The sequence below is a fragment of the Zeus faber genome (assembly GCF_960531495.2).
Source record: "Zeus faber genome assembly, chromosome: 7".
NCBI classification, from domain to species: domain Eukaryota; kingdom Metazoa; phylum Chordata; class Actinopteri; order Zeiformes; family Zeidae; genus Zeus; species Zeus faber.
This window is the reverse complement of record NC_137203.1, coordinates 17,481,885-17,501,958: the sequence shown is the minus strand read 5'-3', so window position 1 is coordinate 17,501,958 and position 20,074 is coordinate 17,481,885. Positions and strand designations below refer to the sequence as shown.

At 42.8% G+C, this 20,074-nt stretch overlaps 3 protein-coding genes across 3 annotated transcripts; 1 reads left to right on the top strand and 2 right to left on the bottom strand.

The window, feature by feature from the left end:
- Positions 1-233: 233 nt before the first annotated feature.
- gal3st1a (galactose-3-O-sulfotransferase 1a) lies at positions 234-4,675 on the bottom strand. Its single transcript, XM_080004143.1, has 3 exons — positions 4,447-4,675; positions 2,829-2,968; positions 234-2,565 (listed from the first exon to the last, which is right to left on the bottom strand). Exons 1-3 carry the CDS (start codon positions 4,450-4,452, stop codon positions 1,410-1,412), a joined length of 1,302 nt encoding a protein of 433 aa, XP_079860269.1. The 5' UTR covers positions 4,453-4,675; the 3' UTR covers positions 234-1,409.
- A 1,323-nt stretch (positions 4,676-5,998) lies between these two features.
- Positions 5,999-15,353, bottom strand: pes (pescadillo). The gene is made up of 15 exons (XM_080004360.1): positions 15,214-15,353; positions 14,524-14,603; positions 14,240-14,393; positions 13,210-13,319; positions 10,959-11,130; positions 10,552-10,641; positions 9,014-9,130; positions 8,825-8,902; positions 8,618-8,707; positions 8,135-8,265; positions 7,928-8,053; positions 7,054-7,238; positions 6,825-6,970; positions 6,569-6,736; positions 5,999-6,410 (listed from the first exon to the last, which is right to left on the bottom strand). Exons 1-15 carry the CDS (start codon positions 15,235-15,237, stop codon positions 6,336-6,338), a joined length of 1,746 nt encoding a protein of 581 aa, XP_079860486.1. The 5' UTR covers positions 15,238-15,353; the 3' UTR covers positions 5,999-6,335.
- A 1,214-nt stretch (positions 15,354-16,567) lies between these two features.
- On the top strand, positions 16,568-19,717 carry p2rx2 (purinergic receptor P2X, ligand-gated ion channel, 2; the record flags this gene model as incomplete). The annotated part of the gene is made up of 12 exons (XM_080003393.1): positions 16,568-16,707; positions 17,432-17,567; positions 17,661-17,732; positions 17,902-17,977; positions 18,064-18,160; positions 18,268-18,348; positions 18,459-18,612; positions 18,718-18,848; positions 18,997-19,087; positions 19,208-19,273; positions 19,376-19,453; positions 19,581-19,717. 12 exons carry the CDS (start codon positions 16,568-16,570, stop codon positions 19,674-19,676), a joined length of 1,218 nt encoding a protein of 405 aa, XP_079859519.1. The 3' UTR covers positions 19,677-19,717.
- Positions 19,718-20,074: the final 357 nt, after the last annotated feature.

Genomic DNA, 20,074 nt, shown 5'->3' with positions numbered 1-20,074 from the left:
ATGGTCCGCTGGCCGTTCACGTCCCTTTAACGCCCGCCCCCTTTTGGTGCTCTCCTCCCAGCCCCACCTTGTGAGACGACCTGTGCTGCGAGTCCCTGTTTTAAACCCATTGTGCAGTTAGTACAATTCAGAATCTTATATAGATATCTATATAAATGCGCTTATATCCACACACAAAAAAATGGACACAAATAAATATAAAGTTTAATTTTTTTTTATTTTTTTTATAATCATTTCTGTGGTTGATTTATTTGTTATATTTTTACAATTTTGTAATATTTGTGTGTATGCTTGTAATCAGACCAATGAGGAAAAATGCAATGTTTATTTGTTGTACCATACATACCATACCATTCCATACCATACCATATATACATACATGTCATACCATACCATACATACCATACCATACCATACCATACCATACCATACCATACCATACCATACCATACATACATACATACATACATGCCATACCATACCATACAAACATGCCATACATACCATACCATACCATGCCATACCATACCATACATACAATACATACCATACCACACCATACCATACCATACCATACCATACCATACCATACATACAATACATACCATACCATACCATACCATACCATACCATTCCATACCATACCCTACATACATGCATGCCATACCATACATACCATACCATACATACATACATACATACATACATGCCATACCATGCCATACAAACATGCCATACATACCAAACCATACCATACCATACCATACCATACCATACCATACCATACCATACCATACATACCATACCATACCATACCATACCATACCATACCATGCCATATCATACCATACCATACCATACATACCATACCATACCATACCATACCATACCATACCATACCATACCGTACCATACATACCATATATACCATACTATACAATACATACCATACCATACCATACATATCATACCATGCATACCATACCGTACCACACCATACTATACAATACATACAATACCATACCATGCAATACAAATACATTTAAAATAACAACATCAAACAAGACAAAATGTTTTATGATGTGAATATGAACTCCAAAACACATAATTGAACAATGACAGGCAGACTGTACGTCATGATTTGGTTCTGAATTTCTAGATTTTGAGGCGAACACGCTCTGTAAGCACCCATCAGGTTCATAGCAGTCTGCAAACATGAACATGAAATAAAAAGGTAAATACTAAAGACTGAGGTCAGGCCACACGAGGTGGGATGTGACTCAAACCAAACAACAAACCATTGTACTGCAAAACTTCGCAAACTTTGCAACACCTTCTCAAAATCCATTCACTCCCTCATTCATTCTTTCTTCCAAAGTTAAATTGGCCACTCGTGGTTGCGTCTCGAGTCACCAGTTAATGATGTCTCTTACATGACCCCACAACCTGGTGATCCACAGGTTGACGCCCAGCTCCGTCAGGTACTGGAGCTCGGGCATCAGCATCTTGCGGCACAGCGTGCGGTGCGCCTTGTCCACGTTCTTCTTCAGATTGTAGCCCATGATGGATTTCTCTCCAATGGGCTGCCAGGGCTGCATTTCTGTCTCCTGGATGTTGACGGCCTCCACGGCGTGGCCGCCCTCAATGCAGATGCCTGCCATCTCTGCGTTCCTCCTCCTGAGTTCCGCCACATCCCCTCTCATGCGCTCTCGTCCGTACGCGGAGACCTTTGCCCAGAAGGTGTCGTTAATATGTTGGTACAGCTTCCAGTCAATTGCATTCCACTGGAGGGCTTTGGCCCTAAGGTCCGTAGTTAGTCTAGACACAGTGGACCCTTTTCTGGCATTGAGCTTAAAATAGAGTAGGTCCTCCATCTCCCAGCAGAGAGAGTCCTTGAGCAGGATGAGCGACTCCTCAAAGTGTTCCACCAGCATGACCAGCTGAAAGCGGTCGGTGATGGATCTGATGCCCTCCTCCACCCGAGGGTCCTCCAGATCCAGGGTGTTGTCCTGGCCCAGGTCAAAGAACAGCAGATTCTTGAGGTAGAAAGAGTTGAAGCCCTCGGCGTCAAAGTAGTGGGAAGGATCACGCAGGAACTCGCTCAGCTTGTCCTCCCCCGGTATCTTCCAGGTCAGAGGCACCAGGCGGCCGAAGTAGTGGAAGGACGACTCGAAGAGCTCGGCGGGGTCTCGCAGGACGGTGATGTAGGTGGTGTCCGTGGGAAGCAGCTTGGCCACCTCAGCCGCGTTGAACCGCATGTGATTGCAAATGATGTTGAAGCACATTCCCGGTTTGTAGTCCTTCACCTGGGAGCGCTGGAAGGGCGTCGGGTAGAAGAAGTCGTTCCTGCTGTCGGGGAAGGCAAACTTGAGCCGGTGCTTTTCCCCGAATCGGAACAGGATGTTGATGAGCGTGCTGCTGGCTGTTTTGTGGGTTTTCATGAACATGATATCCACTTTAGGGGCACAGAGACGTGTCCGGCCGGTGACTTGTTTGGAGCTGTTTGCAGCGGGCAGGGTGTGGAGATGGGCTGGACGGTGGGCACAGGAGTAAGGCACCGGAATCCTTGGGGAAAGAAAGAAAGAAAGAAAGAAAGAAAGAAACGCCCAATTGTCTCATTTAAATTCACTATTCATTATACGACAGCTGAGTCTCTTTGTTTCACCCTGTTTCATTGATTCAAATGCATACTTTCTTTTACAATCCACATGGCAATTTTAAATCTTTCAGACAAAATTGATACATGCAACGTCTTCAATGCTCATACCGTGCATATTGTAAGGTCGTACTCTACAGAATGCGTACAGGTGGAATGCGATGGCTCTTACTCTGGCAGATCGAAGGGGACGTCCACAGAAGAAAGGCAGTAAAGCAGGATCATGCAGCTGGTGAGCAGCGTGCCGAGGACCAGGCCTTTGCAGATGGACCTCCACTGCCTTCCCTGCTTCCCAACCATGGTACAAATGACCTACGAAAACCAATCCGACTGTTACTCATTCAACATGGTCTATTTGCTAGAAGCCCTGAATAAACGAAATGTAGAATCCTGTCGAATGTAAAATATTTCTAGAGTTTTTGAGACTCTCGTTGATTTTATGACCCCAAAATAGCTTCAGACGCAACGGTTGTGATGAACTGGCAGTGAACAAGGCGTGTTTTTCCATGTTTTTTAGCAACATAGTGTTGGTAAAATAATCCTTGTTTTGTCCAGAGCTGTTCTACTATTATGAAATAAAGCTGAGGATTTAAATAATGGTGTAGAAAAAAGGGGTTTGTATATAGTGTAATTGAACAGCTTGACAGGATGTCGTAGTTAAACATATCTCCACTTATTATTACCATCAAAAAACCTAAACAGGTTCAAGTGAAAATTAGGACGTGCAAAGAAAATGCCGTACAGGTATATACCTTGAAATGGCCTATCCTGCTACTATCATGCCACTCCAATAAATAATACATTCATGTGGAAACTGATCCGGCCTGAGCGCCAGCGTTTCCCTTGCACCCAGTAACTGGATGATCCACAGGCGGACTCACAAGCACACTGTCAACTAGTCCCCCACAGTACTAGTTGAAAAGTACTGAAAAAAAGAGAAGAATTGAAAGAAGATCTTAAAATACGAGTAAAGAGAAACAGCCCTACATCGATTATCAAACACAATGTTATCACAGTTTTAAAATATAATCCATAATCTAGTTGATCATTGATCATTTATAGTGTGTGTTTGTTTGCCACATATACACCTAGTTCAAAAACAATGGGATAAAATATTTCTACTTCCTATTATTGATTTCCTGGATTCCCCCGGATATCTTATCTCATGGATACAATTCTCCCATGTTTTCAGCTGTAAGGTACATTTAAGTTATTCTTTCTAAACCTTAGATCCCCATAATCCACATCCTTTTTTTTACTCACCATTCTAGTTCAAAATATATAGTACACTCATTGTTCAAAAACTTAGAGCATCATTACTATCCTTTTGCATGAGCGCCATGAAGGGACTATTATCATATTTATTTATTATAGCTTTTACTTTCTTTTTTTTTTTTTTTTTTCCAATAACACACAGAGAGGGAAGATTGAAAGAAGTATAACTTCATCTTGGAGAGAAGAGAGAGAGAATTTATTTTTTGGGTGTTTGTTACAGTAACATTTGGGCAACACCTTCTTGCATTGTATGAAATACAAATACAAATGTTTTGTATTACATCATTTTTTATCGACATACACCCCCAACAGCATAGAGTTACATGGAACACAACCCATACAACAAACAATGACATGTAATAAAAAACTGTGATATGGCTCGAACACATTGAGGATCAGTGTTGAAGTTTGTACTGAATGTCAAAACTTAAGTTAATTTGAATCTATCAGAATAGATTTGAATATATCAGAAAAGGAGAATTGAAAAAAACAAAAACAAAAAAAACAACTCTTACCCTCATGCATAAATCCTGTAGAACCCTATCGCAGGTGATTCTGCTCCAAGTGCATGGTAAGAGTCCTCGCTGTGTTAAAGAACCTGCAGATGCCCGCTGTGGGATCCTGACATGCGCATGCTGGCTTTGCCCTGCAGCTCATTTGTCTGACAGGAGGTGATCTCTTCTTTCGCCTCCTCCCTCTGGATACACACACACCTGATGCGCATGGCCTTTCCCTCCTCTTCCAATTTCAATTTTAGCACCGCTCCAGCTGAAGCAGCGCTGTTGGGAGGCTCGTTTGGCCCCTTTGACGTCAGGCCCCACTGCCGGGGGACTTGCACTTGTCAGTGTGAGTAAAAGAGAGAGGGGGGGGGGGGGGGGGGGGGGTGTGCAAAAGGAAGGCTGTATAGTCCCCATTCTGTGGCTCCATACAGAGGGCTATTGAGTATGGACACTGTCTGAGCTGCAAGCTGATAGGAGGACTGGAAAATAATATAAAAAGGACAAATGCGGCAAGCCGGGGCACAAAGGCCTCGATTGTGACACTTGATCAAGACTCTTTTTCTGTATTGCTCAAAGCGCTCATTTAGCAGGCGGTGTCTATACATGATCTGGGATCATGTATGGACAATTAATGTACGGATTAATATACAATAAATGGTACACTCAATTTTGGACAACAGATAAGGTAATTATCTCAACAATGCTTGTGTTCATGTTGAGTCAGCTGCAAAGCCTGGGGGCGACATTGCATATTTGTACAGTATTGGAACATTTTTTGATCGTTGAAAATAAATTATTTACTGATGATATATTAGTTAAATACATTCTTGACAACAGCCTGGAAACATTAGATTTCATTTTAAATTAAACCAAGGTTGTTGGTTTTTAAATTATGTATTTTGCCACAGGCAGTGAGTGTGTACCAATAGAGAATGAAAACCACAACCACAGACGGGTGAGTCCATTTTGCTGTGGGTTCCAGGGTTTTAACAATATGTGGTCATACAACCTCACCCATTACAGTGTGCGTGCGCTCCATTTCTTTCTCCATCCACACTGTAGTCCTTCAGCAAACAGGGGGACCACAAAGGGCTCATGCTGCTCATCCCACCCTCGCTGCATCCAGCTATAACACTGACTCTTTTGTTGAGTTGGGAGGCCACTTGTGTGCACGCATCCAGAGTGCTGGCCTGAGACCCGGACTGGACAGGCAGGCAAGGAATGCAAATATACCACGCAAATGAGTGGGGAGGTCCACGGATGCAAGTCAATCGGTGAATTAAGAGATAAGTGGACGGCATGACTGGCCTGGCCCCTGTCCCAACGACATCACAACACATCATGGAGTGTGGAGGATGCCAACTCTCCTGCGTCACTGCCGCCCACGGGCCCCGCATGGACGCAACATGCCAGACCTCCGCCCCATGGCACGAGTGACCCCGAAACCAAAAACACAAGGCTTGCCTCACACCCAAGCTGCACCAAACCTTTTGAATATGGTGCACTGTATAACATGAGGCATTTGTAAATCCAACTTGTCGTAGAGAGAAGATAAGGAAATCACAGCGTCATTAACAAGGCCTTTATTGTATAATACAGAATATTTCAGTATACACTAGATGAAAATAAACTGGAAATGTTGCTTACTGCTCAACAATAATAAGTCAAACATACCAGAAGAAAGACTCAGATGTCAGAAAATTGTTAAGATTTTTATACACAATCTCTCAATTCCTGCAATTTATTATTAACAACGAATTCTCTGACCAAACAGTTTCCCTGCATGGAACTTGCATACTTGGACTTTTACAGCCCCGAGTTCCCACAGCACATTGTTCAGTGATGTATGTAACTTGGTATGGCAACAGCCACCAGTTCAGTCCTCTAACAATCTTGGTAGATTATCATTTCTTTGACTTTTTCTTGTCTGTCTTGACAGCGTCATCATGGGCCTTTCTCTTGGCAGCAAGCTTGTTCGCCTGTAAGAGGAAAATCAATTGGTTTGATCAAACAGCAACACAACAGTCAAAGCCATACATCATATCACAAGGAAAACACCTTTTTAACAACTTTACATCCTTAGAAAAAACAATCTTTCTTTTTAATTCTAGATTTGCTCACAACAATGCATTCTTACCTGTCGGATCTTTCTCTTCTTTCCGAACATGATCTTGTCGTAGAGGTACTTCTCCTTTTTCTTCATCATCATGATGGCCAGGCGCTTCTCCTCTGCCTTCTCCTCCTGCTCCAAGCGGGCGCTGTCTTGTACCTTCATCTTTCCTGGCGTCACCTTCACTGGAAGAGACTTCCAGGGAGATAAGGATGTGAGCAACGAGTTCTAGGGTTCACACAAAGCCACAGTTGGTAAGAACAGAGCTGCAAACGTGTCTCACCTTGCCCTGGGATCGCTGTTCCTCCATCTTTTGCAGATTTGTCTCTTCTGCCACCTCCTCTTCATCCTTCTCATCATCATCATCATCATCTTGATCGTCATCATCGTCATCCTCCTCCTCTTCTTCTTCTTCCTCCTCTTCTTGTGCTATAATCAAGAAGTAAAGTACATTTCCATATAGAATTTCCAGACACATCTACACCACTATAAATGAGTGCTGAGGTCTGTACCCGGTGTTTCTCCACGTTGCAAGGCCATGATCTTCAGCTTCTCGGGGGGGACATAGTCTCCGTCCTTCTCTTCCACGAAGGGAGAGAGGTGGGGAGGGAGGGTTACCCCAATAAAGTAGTCCTCCACCGGAAGGCATATTCTGGCGTTGATGCAATCGTACACCCACTGGGGCTGGATGTAGTACCTGCCGTGATACAAGACAACATTTAACACAGTGACCGGTGTGGGAAATGTGGGTCCGTATAGCAACTGCAGGCTTTCAGGAGCTAAATCGTTTGTACGCATACAACATCCTACACTACAGGCCCAATTATGGTCGGCAGTGTGGCTCAGGAAGATCTGAGGATTGTTGTTTTAATACCCAGCTCCTCCTGGTAGCCTGTCTAAGTGATCTTCAGCATGATGAGGAATTAATAAAATGATCTTAGTACACATACCTAACCACCGTTAACTAATGTAACTAAGAAGAAAATTGTAATTAACACCTACTGCTGAGCGCATGTTCAGCAGCGACACTGGACTAAATACAAGTTGAATTCATCAGGAAGGATTATCATGGTTTGTCATGGTTTTACAGAATCCATCCCAAAAAGTTGACCGCTAATCAAAGAACCTAGGCAGTAATGTTACCATCTGGTACGTTAAGCAGAGGTATTGAGTGGGAGGACAGGCAGTTATTTTAAATACTGCAATGATCAGTGACTATGGAACCGTTTTCCTGTGACACCAGACAAAAGGTACGGAAATCTGAGGAAGGCTTAATAATTCTAAATCAACTCTATGGAATTAAAAATATTAACAAAACACTGTCAAACATCTGAAACCACAGTCAGTAAGATTCAGAAAAAAAACCCTCAAATTATGATTAGCAACCTGTTAATATACTGCTTCTCCACATTGGGTCTGTCCACGATGTGGTGGGTGATGGTCTCATCAGTCACGTCGTACGTGCCACCGATGCACAGAGACTTGTCCCAGGACACCTCAGCACCAAAACACCTAAACGGCAGCAAGAATTAGAGATTAGAAACATATTACGCTCCTGCTGCTGAAGCTCAGTTATACAGCAGCAGTGCTCACTTGAGGACGAACGCCAGCGACTCTCTTGGCACTTCTCTGTTGAGGAAGAACTTGAGTCCTTCAAAGAGCCTTTTCTGAGCCTCTTGCTCCTTATGCTCCTTTTCCCTCGCCTCCATCTGCTCCAAATCCTCCTTAAGTAATGCAGAAAAAGCATTTTAAGAGGTTGCTTTTAAAGGAATGACCCAAAATTGGCTTATAATAATAACTAAATCATTATTATTAGAAAAAAAACTGAACAGACGTAACTTATTTTCCTCTTGCTAATTTTTACTCACAGGGTCATTAACAAGTCAGCCCTAGCAACCAAACAGAGAGCGAGTCCCTCATATCACACCTCTAATGACGAAAGTCCTCTGACAGTATATTTCAACTCTAAATTCAGCCTTGCGAGGCCAATTAATTCATTGACTTTTATTCCCCTGTATACTGTACAATCGTGGCGCGAATGACGTTGAGTTAACAATGTGCTGAACGCATGCTTACCCCTTCAACAGGGAAGTGGTCCATCTGAGATTCCTCCTCTTCTACTGAAGAAACCGCCCGGGCCAGACTGGAACTCAAGGCTGACAGTTTCTGCCGGACACACATGAAAACCAGATGAGCAAAAGAGCATGACCACTTGTCTTGGAGAAGAAGAGCCTCTGCACGCACAACCTGATATCCCATGACTCCAATAAGAAGGAGCCTCACCTCCATGTAGCTTTCTGAGTCCATGGCGTAGTCCTCTTCATTCCCTGCCTTCAGCTCTGACTCTGCTTTACTGTCAATCTGGAAGTGAGGGAGGATTTAGAAAGGACTTATTTTGCTAATCATTACTTTTGAAAACAAATATTGCTGATTGATATTGCAATGTATTACAAGCCTAATGGAGGGGGATACCTTTGGTGGATAAACAAGGTTGAGGGAATGGTAAAGACGGAAGTTGATGAAGCCCAGGAGGGTGGTGTACAACTCTGTGAAGGTCGCCATTACTCTGTAGTCCACGTCAGTAGGGTGCTGGAAGAGCAAAGTATTAAATAAATAAACATAACAAAAATACATCTAATATGTCAGTCAATTAACTCAAAATATTAGGCATGCGGGCTGCATGCGTGCATGGCTACAATCAGTTGATGAGCTTTGCCTCGCAATTTGAGACTGAGGGGCAGGTGCTCAAAAAAAAAAAAAAAATAAATAAAAAGGGCACTAGACCCCCATCTCCGGTTCTAGGCATTTAGCCACTCTGGGCAAACGGAGCGGCACAGCGGAGCACGGATCACTGGCGACAGCGCTCAATGAGACGCCCGTGATCTGCGCTCCGCTGTGCGCAGATCACAAGCGTGCTGAGGACACGTTCACATGGATGTGCATACGTTGCCCAGACAATAGGCTACCTCGATGCCCATTCACAAAAAAAAAAAACAGAAGCCTGATAAAAAGGGCACCATGGGGCATCAAGGGGCAAAGAGGCAGGTGCTCCCTCCACCCGCTCGCCCCCGCCTGCCGCTCTACACGCAAATCTTGTTCCACGGACGTCTCCTTGTTGCTTTGGGACTTCATTTAGTAAACACTGGACGTCTTTGTGTGACTACTTTACTGGTAAATAAACAATCCTGTACTTCTGTAACGGGGAGACCGCATTTGTCACAATACATTAGGTTCTACACACTTGCATGCGACCCCCTGCCGCACTGATAATATTGTCTATTGCCGATCGTTGCCCCCCAGCGATCGGTGATTGGAATTTTCGCTCAAGCCTAATGTGCAGTGGGAAGCATCAAGGTGCCCTGCGCTGGGCACACGCTGCTACGTGTAGGGGCACTTGGCACTCATGCCGGGTGGGGCGTCTGGTCGGCTGCGGTGGGGTGGGCCTCTCCCTTGCCACAGGACAGTTATTGCAGCAGTTCTTGATGATTTAAGAATTAATAAAGAGTTGCATTGCAGGTTGAGAACTTGAACTCCACTTGCAGACTAACTCTGTCCTGGATGCAATGGCATAAAAATACTCTGTGTTGTATGCCCAGCATGCTGACAGCACAGGTAGAAAAAAAAAAAAAAAAAAAGGGAGCGTCTAGTGATATATTAACATCACGCTGGCTGTTTGAGACAAACATTAACAAATGGTGTGACAAAAACATCTTTTATTAAAAACCCTTATCAGTTCTGCCACTTGACCTAATGACCTCTCAATTCAAGATCCATTTGATTGAAACCAGTCTATTCAACAGAACAAAACCACTGGATCCAGAGTTATCCCCATGGATAAATGTTTTTGAAATTATGCCATTTTACTAACATTTAACCAATATTGAGTAGGCAACCATACAATGGCAGCCATTGTGAAAATGAAAAGAGTCAGGCTGTAATATTTGTACCCACATTGACAGTGTAAATTTAGTATAATCACAATGGGCTGCATTACATCAATTTTAACTTACATCATGAGCAAACTGGTAAGGCACCACCCATGTAATGAGTTGTCCATGGACCTCCGCTTGATAATAAATCCCCTTGATGGAAAGGAAAACCTATGGGGGAAAGAAACGTTCTTAGAGTGGTGCTTGTAATGCATCGACAAATGTCGTTATAGACAACATTTCAGTCTACACAAAATATACTGACACTTCTCCAGTAGACTAAAGTGTGTGGGGAAATATGTTTTTTTGACTTTTATAACTTTTTAAAGCCATCGATTGGCTGGTTAGTAATTGACAAATTTCAAGACCACCAATTGATTAACAAGTGCGAAGTTTGGCCAATTGCAATTGGTGGCCATTCAATTTGAGTATTCCTACTAAGAGCATAGGTTACTCACTCCCGTGTACTGCAAACTTGGACCAATTACCTTTTTGAGTGCACGGGATGTAATAATGTAGTTCATCCACTCCACAGTGAGACGTCTGCATAGCTGGATGGTCTGGACGTGACATTTTCCCGTGCGTGCAAAGGTGGAGAAAAGGAAACACATGGAAAGGGAATCGTCGATATCACGAAGGGCATCGATGAAGGTGGGGTACCTGCCATATAAAGGAACACCAGTAAGAGAAAAGACCATGTGGTAGTTCACATTAGGGTGGGGCGACATATCGGATTTCTGATATATCGAGCAGATATTGGCGAATTATTAGATATCGGATATCGACCTGTCAATGTCATAAACCTCCGATATAATAAATAATGAAGAGTCCTTTGGTAAAGCTGGACCCTATACAGACTATTTACAATATACTGATTTATTTTCATACAAGATTATAGGATGAGACAATACAGTTTGTATCGGTATAGTTTGAGGTTGCTTTAAACTACATAACCCATTTCTTCCGTAAAGCCGCGCCAGTGTTTGCATCTCTCCTCTCTCCACACAACCCCGCCTGTGTGCAGGGGGAGACTGGCGGCAGAGGGAGATCAAGTCCGCTTACTTGTTTGTTTGTTTTATAAAATATGGTTGCTTGTTATGGAAATCTGACAAGCGACTTATTTTTTTAAATTCATGGTCTATTATGGTCTATTTACCGTTTTTCCCATTAATATAATGATAATATCATAGCATAATAATGCAAATACCCCCTTTTTAAAACAGCAATGAACTTTTAATTCTTAAGAAAATTCAGACATTGTAATGTGAAAAAAAATTTTTTTAAATATCCTAAATGAACAAAAGCATAAATAAAATAAAACTACACAATCAAATCAATAAAAAAAAAAGGACTCGAGTGACACGTTATCTTTATCTGATTCACTGTGTCTGTGTGTATAGGTGCCTGAGCCCTGTTCATGGTGAAATTCCCGACAGAGAGCAGACGAGAGGACAGACGGAGCATGACCAGGAATGACAGCAAAACGTGTCTCTGAAGAGTTTTTTCCTGTTCATTCGGCTCAGTTTCATTCATTTGTAAAATGTTTTTCATTATATGTATTTGTGAATTGTGACATAATTCCTTCCATAACGTGTTTTTATTAACTTTGAAACATTTCAGCTACATTACGTCGTTTAGCTTTTGTACAAAGCCATTTCCAAATATATTTTTCCATAAGTTTGGATATAAGTAGAGTGGTTATGGATATACATAACAGATTGATGTTACGAGCAGCAGAAAGCAGCAAGTCATTTTGAACGAAAATTCCCATGTGACTTGAATGCAGCATCTGTACAGTGGCACCGTGGATTCTAGCGTAGATAAAAATCAGGCAGGGCCAATGATCGTAGTCACTGTGAAAACTGCAAAAGATAAGGAGGAGATGGGGATTTCGGAGGATTCTTCTGTTGCTGAGGTGCTGTTTAGATTTTGTAGCATTGATACTTGGAGTAGCGGCACCGCAGCCCGCACTATGAAAAAACGTTATCAAGGTCAGAAAAATGATAAGAGACCATGTACATAAGTCAATATAGTAATTATCGCGACAGGCCTCCTCCTCACTTCTGGCTGTAATTTCGTTGCAGATTTTATTCATAAAAGTTTTTTTTTTTTTTACAGAGTTTAGTTTTTGATTACTTGTGGACATTTTTTATTTATTTAAAATGTCAAGTGAATAATACATTAGTGTTAAGTAAATATTAATTGCGACCAAAAACAAATTAACAAAAGTTTACAAATTTTCGTTCTCCCTCAAAAACAAGATGCTACTATCTTCTGATAAATGCCGCTGTTAAGTACATTAAAACTCTCACTCTTTCTACAAAATTGTTTTTTTGATTACCTGTGGACATTTAGTTGATACATCTTTTATTTAAAATAAATGCACCCGTCACAGAGTGCAGATCTACTTAAGCAAACAGAGACAATGCAGACAAGAACAATAGTGTAAAATAAATCTTCATTTAACGTCAGCAATTTTGTGCCTCATTTGTTATTAAATTGTTATATTTTATCAGACGCAAAAAAATAAAAACCCCCAAAAAACAAATTGGCATTAGATATTGGCCATCGGCCTCCCTGCTCTCTAAATATCGCCATCGGTCAGTGAAAAACCCATAACAGGTGACCACAAATAAATAGATAAAACCAATATTGCCGACTGAAAGGCATGTGTAAATAAAACTTACCTCTCTCAGGCTATTATTTGACTATTCAATACACCACCCCCTCCGGTCTCACCTCTCTTTGATGATTTTATCTAGTTTGTAGGTCGGCTTGTTGTCCCGCAGTCTCTTTACTCCTGTCCATTCTGATTTTCCATAAGCCTTTCTGAGTTTGCGTACAAAGACCTGTTAAAATAAAGTATTTTCACAATTAGTGAAACCAATAATTAAAAAATATATCAGTGTTTTCCCTATATGCACCTAGCAGCAGCTGTAAAAAAACAAATAAAAAAATTCACAGAGGAGAGGACTCCATCTTATCTTTTCTAACGTTATATTATTTTGCACCATGGACGCTTCAAATCCAGGTCAATTCACACACATGTTAGTAAAGCATACAAACGAGAAACTTTTCACTTAGCTGAAGATGTCCACACAACAATTAAAACAACAAGCACCGGGAAGATGTCAACAATGAAGCAAGAAATGCTGATCACAGATTCAGGATGATCATTCGCCAAAGGGAAAACAGTTCTGCAACTTCACGTCAGTAACGTTACAGCAAACGCAATCATTTGACAGGAATATGCAAGGAAACACATTTGTGAAATAAACAACATTTTAAGTAATTTCCCCCTGGGATTATTAAAGTATTTCTGATTCTGATTCTGATTTGGGAGATCCATCTTGACACCTTTTGTTTCAGTAAAAGTATTCCCAAAGATAGTAGGTGTTCCACATGCACTGGTTCTTCTGCCTTACTATGCGCGAGGGCCACCGTGATGTGTGAAAGCCGTGAATCTCAAAGACAACTGACATTTCACTGACCGATTCCTTCACCGGCCCGCTCTCTCCTTCCCATCTTTCTTTTTTTTTTTTTTTACTTTTCGAACAAGTGCCTCAGTTAAGAAATTGCTAACATCCCACTCATACGTATTTGGATAGGATTCCCTTAAAGAAATGTCATTGCATACGCATGACCCCCCCCAACTCCCCTGCTACAACGCCATCCTTGGGGGGAGCACTGTGTGTCTGTGTGGATAATTCTTGCTTCAGTGAACTGCAAAACATAAACGAAAAGTGTGTATACGAGTAGTAAAGCCCACCTTGTACTCTCTGAATTTTCCAACAATCGGTTCGTGCAGCAGGAAGCGAATGTCCTTCAGCAGATAGAAAGTCCTCGGAGCTGTGGAGCCCTTGTTTACCTTCTTCTTGTTTTTGGGCTCATGAGGATAGATGCCCTTAAGGATACACAGGCGTCTGGGAATCAGAAAGGCAGATCAAAAAGCGGTGATGTGAAACATACCTGTCAGTCAAATATTAAGATGTGGGATAGTTTAGTGTGCGCAGTAGAAGAGAAAATGATTCCTCCATTTGGTCGGTTATATACCTGAAGTCGGCGAGGCTGAGCTGCAGCTTCTTGCGAGCTCGGTTTCTGGTGATGTAGTTGGTGGCAGCTCCGCTCTCATACTGGAATCGCAAAACATATACTGCTTTTACACACAGGATGTTAAGGGGACTAAGGGACTTTGTTACATTAAAAACATTAACTGCATAATATACCAGGAATACCCGACCCAGGAAATCCAAGACCCTTTTATGATTTTAAGAACTTTAAGACTGACGTTTGCACAGCTGATCTCTCTCTCTTAGACAATTTAGTATTTCAGGCAAGTTCTATATGTTTGTTACAGGGCAGGTTACAAATAGGAGTGTTCGAACTGGATTAGCAAATCAGTTACAAGTTTCCTTTGGATCAGATGTCAAGGCAGGTGAAAAGGCACTGGAATACGTTTGACTTTTTTTTTTTCTTTACATAGAACTTCAAACACACGACTGTAGTGACGAATTTGTCACTGCAGGTAAGCATTAACAGTGTATTCGGTTCAGCGGGCTAGATAAAAGCAGATACAGTGTCTATGTTGAAATCAAGACCTCGTGAAAAAACAAATGAAGAACATTTAAAAACGGCTTTTAAGGACCGGTATTTGTCAAAGCGCGTTCAAGGCCTGCAGACACCCTGTCCGACGCACAAAGTGAACGCTCGTTCAGTCAGCACGGCAGCTAACCTCGAACCTACCTTTTTCTTTTGAAGGCCTCCCATTTTAAATTAACACGGGCAAAAAAATAAAATAAAATAGGATAAAATAAACGAATGAACTCGTTTTTAATTTTCACCAAAACGAGGAGCGCAGCCAGCACTGCCCCGCGACGACACTCCGCTGCCTGCACGTGTTGTTTGGCATGCGCGGAGGTTACGCGTCACAACCGCGAGGACCCAAGTGGGCCCTTCACGCGCCTGAGTAAAATGAAGTGAGGGACAATCTGAATCCACTGTAACCTGCGCCTGCTGTTGCTTTTTATCGACTTACTTTTTACTTTTATGGTAATTATTCACATTATTACTGTTGTTGTTGTTGTTGTTGTTGTTGTGGGGTTGAATGATACAGGTTGTCGATGTTGTTATTGTTATTATTAGGGGGTAAATCTGTTGTTATTGTATCTAATGTTTTTGTTCCTGTTGGGCGCTATCTGCCTTCTGGCTTTGGCAATACTGTTGTAATAACTGTCATGCCAATAAAGCTGAGTTGAACTGAAAATGCTCTCGCTCTCTCTTTCTCTCTCTCTCTCTCTCTCTGAAGAGAGACGTCTATACTCTTGCTGACCTGTGATTTGTCTCTGGTTTTGTTGTTGTTGTTGTTTTTGTTTTTTTGGTTCCTTTCCATAATCAAGTTTCTGCTGCCGTGACATGACTTACTGAAAATAGAGGAACCTTAAAAGTCTAAAAGTCTCTCTCTCTGTCTCTCCCTCTCGCTCTCTGTCTATCATCCTCTTCCTCACACACACACACACACACACACACACACACTATTTGTGTATTTGCGTATCTGTGTCTCAGATTACAGATGAAATAACCCTCTCAATGGATGCACTTGGGGGAAAAAGTGATGACCTTCCTCAACCCCGAGGTTAATCTATTCTCATCCGAACAGCAGCTAAAATTTATATATGTATATTTTCTTTGTAGCTGGGTTGAGCTCGGCCGGCTCCACACACTCACACAGGCACGCACGCACGCACACACCTACGCACGCACACACACACACACACACACACACATACACACACACACACACACACACACACACACACTATTTGTCTATTTGAGTATGTGTGTCTCAGATTACAGATGAAATAACCCTCTCAACGGATGCACTTGGGGAAAAAAGTGATGACTTTCCTCAACCCCACCCCTCATTTCCCTGTCTCCCTGCGCCAGAGCAGGATGATGCAGAGAGACAGAGAGTTGAGTAGAAGAAAAGAAAGGAACGTGTGTGGTCTGCACGTGCGTGCAGCTTAGAAGAGGAATAGAAAACAATAGAGAGATTACACAGATCCAGCCGAGACAATACTCAAGGTATCACAGGCACACCATGGGACTGCTTGAGTTCATAAAGGACTATTTCATTAGTTTCTGGGACTATGAAACCCCAAAGGTGATGGTGGTTAAAAACAGAACACTTGGAGTCATATATAGAGTGGTGCAGTTTCTTGTGATTACCTATTTTATCTGGTAAGTTCCCAGCTTGCATGTTTTATTCTTAAATAATAAACATATGAATTTACAATGTGATCTTAGTACACGCTAAAGACTGGTTGGCTGTCACACTTAAAAACTCAGCTCTTCACCAGACAGTTTTTCTGTTGTTTTGTTTTTTTGTTTCTTTTAGTTGTTATTGTTGTCTTGTGTTAATTTGTACTCTGCCCCTTGTTAATCTTTTGTATTATGAGTATGTCAAAAGCACTTTTATTATAATAATTATTATCATTATCATCATCATTAAATTTGACACTAGTATTTTTCTATTTGGGGATGAGCTTACACAAAAAGAAAATATAGCAGAATTTTTTATTTATTGTTTGCCGTTCCAAAATAGCAGTTTACTGATAAGGATGTAAACTCCCATTGACGATATTCTGATTAACAAAGGCAAAACATAACTGAGGGTAATATAAATAGGACAATGATGTCAAGAGGGATGTTATAGTCTCACAAGCCACTACTGACCATGTAATCTGATCCAAATTGGTCCATTTTCATAGATTGGGATTTTGTCAGGGCCTTTTAGAGTATAAATAAATTGGGTCTTGACATTTATATTTGATGTAGATCAAACAGTCTGGTCCAGCTTCAGCGTTATTCTTTCATTCTAGGAAACTATCTTTATTGTAGTGAGATCAAATTCATAACGCAGCATGAGATGTTATTTTTTTATCTGTTATATCATCCAAAAAAGGTACGTGTTCATGAGCAAGAAAGCCTACCAGGAGAGCGAGACCCGCCCAGAGAGCTCGGTCTACACCCGGATGAAGGGCACGGCGGTGCAGGGAGAACGCATCCTGGACACGGTGGAGTACGTCCGACCCCCGGAGGTGAGTTTCACCCCGACGCGGAATGAATGTCACACGTGAACTGAACCGGTGGAACCGCAACGTCCTCAACCGTGACCTTCTCCCCTCGTCTAGGGCGGCGACGTGATCAGCATCATCCTGAGGCGCGAGGTCACGTACGATCAGACGCAGGACACCTGCGCTGAGGTGAGGGGTCGGCCGGGGTCAGATAAAAAAAAATACTTCTGCTCAGGTCGACGCGAGAGCGTCATCCTGAGAAAAATAAATCAAGGTGTGTCTGTTGCATGGAGACTAACCCCTAACGTGTAAGAATTACTCTGGCTATTGTTGTGCAGCTGTCTTGTTTTTATTTCAGCATTTCACCGTCGCCAACGCCAATTGCACAACGGATTCGGACTGCGTCCCCGGGGAGGTGGACTTCTCTGGTCACGGTACGCCGATCGCTTGGTCCAGTTTCACTGTTTGTTTGTGTCTCGTCGAATGACTCCGTTCATTCACACCGTCACGCTGTCCATAGGCAGGAGAACCGGGCGCTGCGTACCGTACTACAACCGAACCATCAAAACCTGTGAGATCAGAAGTTGGTGTCCCGTCGAGGAGTACGCTGCCGTACAGTACGACAGGCTCACCACCGATTTACACAATTATGATTTAGTCTGGGATGTGCTCGTGAAATACCAATAACCGATTGTAAGAGGAAGGTGTTTGTACTATTTAACAGGGAACCTCCGTTGGTGGAAGCTGTCAATTTTACCATCTTCATTAGGAACTCAATCCACTTCCCGAAGTTCAACGTGCTGAGGTATGGTACGCACACGCACACGCACACACACACACATTCTTAGACAGACAGACAGACACACGCGGTCTGGTGAGCTGCTGTGATAATACTGGTGTTTAAACTTCTGGCAGGGGAAATGTCAAACAAATGTCAACCAAACGCGACAGGAAGAAATACCTGAACCGGTGCCACTATGACGAGGAGAAGGAGCCGTACTGTCCCAAGTTCCGCCTGGGCTACATCGCAGAGCAGGCCAGCCAGAAGTTCAGCGAACTGTGCCAGACAGTGAGTGTGCGACTTTAGCGCGAACGTTCCCGCGATACGCATACTCCCAAGTTCTGTATTGACTTGGGGGATGTTGGCCGGGGTGTCCGTGGTGTTCCTCATCAGGGAGGGGTCATCGGAGTGTTCATCAACTGGAAGTGCAACTTGGACCTAGACCCGTCGCACTGCAGACCCACGTACTCCTTCCGCCGCCTTGACGTGAGGAAGGATCAAATTAACCCCGGTTACTACTACAGGTGGGACCCAGCACTTGTGGTATTTTCATTGCACAACATCCTACCCCCTCCCCTGATCTCAAGATTCAAGAGGTTTATTCGTCACATACATATACATACATTCATACATATATGCAGTGAAATGTAATGATCTCTATGCAATACACAGATTTGCCAAGTATTACAGCAAGGGCGGAGTAGAGTCCCGGACGCTCATCAAGGCCTTTGGCATCCGTCTGGATGTCATAGTTCACGGACATGTGAGTGGATTTTTATTTTATTTCTGAAGTCAAAGGTTTTATTTTGTTTCTAAGTTTCCCTGAAAACCACACTGCCCGTATGCATACTTCAGCCTACTTCAACGTGTCATTTCTGTGCAGGCTGGTAAATTCAGCCCCATTCCAACCATCATCAACACGGTGACTGCGATGACTTCTGTCGGAATTGTGAGTCTTTGAAAAAATTATTTTCCCGGCCCTCGCTCTTTAGGGAATCCCATCACTGACATTAAACATAAACGTGTTATCCGCTCGTTTGTTTTCCTCCAGTGTTCCATCATCTGCGACTGGATCATGCTGACTTTCATTGACAGGAACGAAGTCTATAGCGAGAAGAAGTTTGACGCGGTCAGCATGAGCTCCTTCGACATGAATTTTGTTCATGTTTCATACGTTTCATTCCTTCGTTTTCACACGAAGGACATGAAAAACTGGCGTCTGCTCTCATTAAACCCATTTTGTCCTGCCTCCACAGACCACTATCGAGCCCCTCCAGCCTCTTCCCACCGAGTTCTCCATCGTGAGCTACGGCTCAAACCACTCGGACCTGTCTGACGGCGTGCCGCTGTGACGCCGTCCGGTCCATCTCCCACGATGCTCTTTGGCCGAGCGCAGATATATAGAATACATACGCCTGTTATGTACATACCACGCTGCTGAAACAACCGCCTCTGACCACAGCGATGCCGAGGTTCCTTCGGCGTGTCGCAAGGCTCCCCGTCTGTGGGAATAAACTATGAGATAGCCACTAAAACAGAAACATTCTGAAAATAAAGAAAAAAAACCTCTTGCCTGGTGGACTATAAACTACTTCAAACATCATCAATATACAATCCGTAACTGTGGCCTTATCACCTACGTATATTTCCCGCTCTATCAATAGTAATTAAGATGGTGTAACTACCGACGGCCATTGCATAACAAATATGGCACCTGTCCATATGATGAATTTGAACCCAACCCATTTCA